Below are 4761 nucleotides of genomic sequence, written 5' to 3' on the forward strand. Positions count from 1 at the left end.
ATCAGATAAATTATGTATTATCCCCATTTTGCAGAAGAGGAAGCAGAAGCATAGGATGTTATGTGGCTTGCCTAAGGTGGCCAAGCTAAGATCAGAGCCAAGATTCAAAGCCAAGTTCCAGGGACCATGCTCTTCCTCAGTACCAGTGAGTGACTAAACAAACCCAAGGAGGCAGGTAGCTGTTACCTGCTGTGGGGAAATGAGAACAGATGGACACCAGCTGCAGGGGAAAAGTACAGGAGTGGATGAGGTACCATTGCTAGGTGTCATGTGGGTACTTCCTCCTAACCTCTGCCCTCTGCCCTCTGCCCTGTCAGGATGACTTCTCGGGACCAGCTGGTGCAGCAGGTACTGAGGGAGCTGCAGGAGGCAGTGGAGTCTGAGGGCCTGGAGGGTCTGGTTAGTGCCGCCCTGGAGGCCAAGCAGGTGCTGTCATCCTTCACTCTCCCCACCTGCCGGAAGGAGGGCACCGGTCTCCAGGTGTTGGAGGTGGACTCGGTGGCCCTGAGCCTGTACCCAGAGGATGCTCCACAGAATATGCTGCCACTGGTGTGCAAGGGCGAGGGCAGCCTGCTGTTCGAGGCGGCCAGCATGCTGCTGTGGGGCGACGCTGGCCTCAGCTTGGAGCTGCGGGCTCGCACGGTGGTGGAGATGCTGCTGCACCGACACTATTACCTCCAGGGCATGATCGACTCCAAGGTGATGCTGCAGGCCGTGCGCTACTCCCTGTGCTCCGAGGAGTCCCCCGAGATGACCAGCTTGCCATCTGCCACGCTGGAAGCCATCTTTGATGCGGACGTCAAGGCCACCTGCTTCCCGAATAGCTTCTGCAATGTGTGGCACCTGTACGCCCTCGCCTCCGTCCTTCAGCGCAACATATACTCCATCTACCCCATGCGCAACCTCAAGATCCGGCCCTACTTTAACCGCGTCATCCGACCCCGTCGCTGTGACAACATGCCCTCCACACTGCACATCATGTGGGCTGGCCAGCCCCTCACCAGGCACCTCTTCCGCCACCAGTACTTTGCCCCTGTGGTAGGACTGGAGGAGGTGGAGGCTGATGGTTCTCCAGGGCTAGCCTCCACTCCTCCAGCCCAGGCCACACTGCCACCACCCGCCAAGACCCTTGAGCTCCTTAACCGGGACCCCGGCCTCAGTTACTCCCACCTGGGCGATCGCTATAGCATTACTAAGAGCACCTTCTACCGCTGGCGGCGGCAGTCCCAGGAGCATCGGCGGAAGGTGGCCACCCGCTTCTCCGCCAAGCACTTCCTGCAGGACAGCTTCCACCGTGGGGGCCTCGTGCCACTGCAGCAGTTCCTCCAGCGGTTCCCTGAGATCTCCCGCTCCACCTATTATGCCTGGAAGCATGAGCTGCTGGGCTCTGCCTCTTGTTCAACCCTAGCCCCAGCCCCAAAGGAGGTGCTGGCCGTGGAGGAGCTGGAGAAGCTGCCAGGGCAGAGGGCTGCCGAGGGCCCGGGGCACTCCCCACTGATGGTGGCAAGCCCTGGAATGGTCTTAATGCAGCGGGCCAAGTTGTACCTGGAGCATTGCATCTCCCTGAACACCCTGGTACCCTATCGCTGCTTCAAACGCAGGTTCCCTGGCATCTCAAGGTCCACTTACTACAACTGGCGGCGAAAGGCCCTCCGGAGGAACCCCAGCTTCAAGCCAGCCCCGTCCCTCCCAGCTGCAGGAACTCCCCAACTAGTATCTGGTGGGGAAGGGGCCCTGCTCCCTTGGAAGGATGAGGTGGGGGAGGGGACAGGGAAAGCAACAGGCGAGAAGCTCCCCCGACCCCGGGAGCTCCTGCCCCAGAGAATGCACCTGTCCCGCTGGCAGAGACACCTGCGCAGGGCCGCCTGCAAGCAGGTGCTGAGTGGGCATCTGCCCTTCTGTCGCTTTCGTCTCCGCTACCCTAGCCTGTCACCTTCCTTCTTTTGGGTCTGGAAGAGTCTTGCCAGGGACCGGGGTCGGCCTGGAGGCCTGTCCAAATATCGGAGGCAGGCCTCTTCCTTGGGCAGAGAGGGCCAGGAAGGGGAGGAGAAACAGAAGGAAGCTGGCAGGAATGTGACAAATGTAGTGACCCCACCTGTGGGCACCCTGCCATTGGGGGCTTCTTCAGGAAAGGATCCAGAGGGGGCCCAGGGAGGGCCTTCCAAAGAGGAGGCCCCGAGAGAGGGAGCCACAGCTCAGAGTGAGCCCCAGGGTGGGTCCCTGTCAAGCCAATCTGTGGTGTCAGTGGCAGGTGGCAAGGATGGCCAGGTGCTGGTGATGGACATGCTCACTACCACAAAGTTCAAGGCCCAGGCCAAGTTATTCTTGCAGAAGCGATTCCAGTCCAAGAGCTTCCCCTCTTACAAGGAGTTCAGTGCCCTTTTCCCCCTCACTGCCCGCTCCACCTACTACATGTGGAAGCGTGCACTCTACGAGGGCCTCACCCTGATTGATGGCTGATGGGAGTGCAGAGGGACTGGGGAGGAAGAGGGACCAGTTTGGAGAGGGTCAAGGACCTGAGATGACCCCTGGCTTGGCCAGGATGCCTTTGCTCTGGCTCCCACAGTGTCTATCCTAACTCTAAAAGAGCATATTTGCGTTATTTTCTGGCTTAAGGGCAGAGAACCAGAAATCAGCCATCTGGTCCCTTGTAGAAAGCTGTAGGAGCACAGATGTTCTTTTTTGCTTGTTTGCTGGTCATATTTGTATTGTGTTTTTGTTTTGATTTAAATGGGTTGGCCAGGCCCCCTTGCCAGCATTGAAAGCTTTAAAGCTATATTTTTGGGGTGTATAGAGAGGTAGCTAAAGCTGTTTTCAGCTTTTCCTGGGGGCAAGAGGAGTATGATAGCATGGCCATCTGTCCCCAGTGGGCAGAATATATGCCTTCAGTTTCTTTGGGGGGTGGGACCCTCTTTACTCAAAGATGTTTTCTAAAATAATATTAGAATTGAATCTGGGACAAGCTTCTGCCTCATATCCCCAGTGGAGAAGGTGCCAGGCTCAACATGAGCAGCAGCAGGAACGCACAGGAGGAGTCATGGATGACCTCTAAGCCAAGGCCCTGAGGCACTAAGGCCACTGAGGTGCAGCCTGTCCCAAGCAGAGTGTGGAAAGGGGTGGGAGGAAGGTCTGATTCTTCTGCTGGGGATTCCCAGCCTCTGTCAGCCTGGCTGCTGTTGGGGACCCTACCTTTCTGCTGAGCCTCCTCTCGGAGCCATCTTCAATGAGGGTCAGCAAGGGGGCCAGGCAGGTGGAAGACTGAATTTTTATTATTAAATAGTGAAGTTGGAAAACCAAAGAAATAAAGTGATGTGGTACCCACAGCCCTCGGTCAGTCTTATTTGTTCTGCTAGGATGTGACTGCCTATTCCCATTTTCCTCTTTGGTTTATGGGGATGGAAAGTGACCATTTTTCTCTTGATGGGACATATTCGGGACCAGGACTTGGGGGATGAAGGGGCTTGCTTTGGAGACACTGCCTTGAATTGGATTTAGAAGTGACATTTGGTAAGCTGAGCTCCGGGATAGCACATGCCTGTAATCCCAGCTACCCAGAAAGTTGAAGCCGGAGGATTACTAGTTTGAGGCTGGCCTCAACAATTTAGTGAGACCCTGTCATAAACTAAAAATTTAAAAGGGCATATAGCTCAGTAGCAGAGTGCTTGCCTATTATGCAGGAGGCCCTGGGTTCAATCCCTGCCTTAGGGGTGTGTGTGTAGGGGGGAGCTTGTGCCCTTCACAGTGGTGGGTGGTGGGTGGTTGGTGGTTGGGTCGGTGGCGGCAGTGGAGGAGATGATTCTGGCACCTGGAAAGCCTCCTCCCCTCAATGGGAAATCTGGCATATAGATGTGCTCAAGGCCAGACCTGCACTGACGGTCTACCTGCTGTGCTTTCTATTTAGTTCATCGGTGTTATGCCCAGGCCTGCCAGGTCCAGTTTGTAGATAGGGAAACTGAACCTCTGGAGTGCTTAATTTGCATGCTCCCTCTGTCCACAGGGACTGGCTTTAAGCCCAGACCTTTCCTGTTGGGGTGAAGTATCACCAAGGAAGTTCCCTCCTGCACTCCCTCCTGTTTAGGTTTCCTGCAGTGGCTGTCCTTGTGGTCTTGGGAGTCATTCTTGGTTCTGTTCTTTGTTCACCCCTCATTCATTCCATCAGCTTGTGCAATGGACCCTGACTCCAAGTTATACCCAGAATCCTCCCTTACTGGCCCCTACCCCATTTCCTCTCTTGCCCTCACAGTTCATTTCCATGGAGCAGCCACGGAGACCTTTATGAAGTCCAATTCATTCCTAACATTCCTTGCAGTCACCTTAGGAACATTTTTATAATCTGATCTCAGACTCTCTCCCACCTCTGTTCCTCTCTTGCCCACTTGGACCAGCCACACTGGATGCATTTGACCTTGAACATGCTACACTTCTGCCCTATGGGCCTTTGCACTTGTTCTTTTGGTCTAGGAATGCAAGCTTATATCTGAGAGCCACTATTATACCAACCTTTTAAATTCTGTAGAATCCCCGATGCTGCGGCATGCTACCACTGAGCTATATCCCCAGCCCTTTTTTTTTTTTGGCACTGGGGATTGAATCCAGGGTGTTTTGCCACTGAGCCACACTCCCAGCCCTTTATTTATTTATTTTATTTTTATTTATTTTTTAGTATTTGGCGGACACAACATCTTTGTATGTGGTGCTGAGGATCGAACCCGGGCCACACGCATGCCAGGCGAGCGCGCTACCACTTGAGCCACATCTCCA

The 4761-nt window shown here is 54.8% G+C and overlaps 1 protein-coding gene across 1 annotated transcript; it reads left to right on the top strand.

Moving 5' to 3' along the window:
* Positions 1-318: 318 nt before the first annotated feature.
* VRTN (vertebrae development associated) lies at positions 319-2460 on the top strand (the record flags this gene model as incomplete). Its single annotated transcript, XM_081291978.1, has 1 exon — positions 319-2460. The coding sequence occupies one exon, from the start codon at positions 319-321 to the stop codon at positions 2458-2460; it is 2142 nt and encodes a 713-aa protein (XP_081148104.1).
* Between the last annotated feature and the right edge of the window lie 2301 nt (positions 2461-4761).

This window comes from Spermophilus citellus (assembly GCF_964194105.1).
Source record: "Spermophilus citellus genome assembly, chromosome: 4".
Lineage (NCBI taxonomy): Eukaryota > Metazoa > Chordata > Mammalia > Rodentia > Sciuridae > Spermophilus > Spermophilus citellus.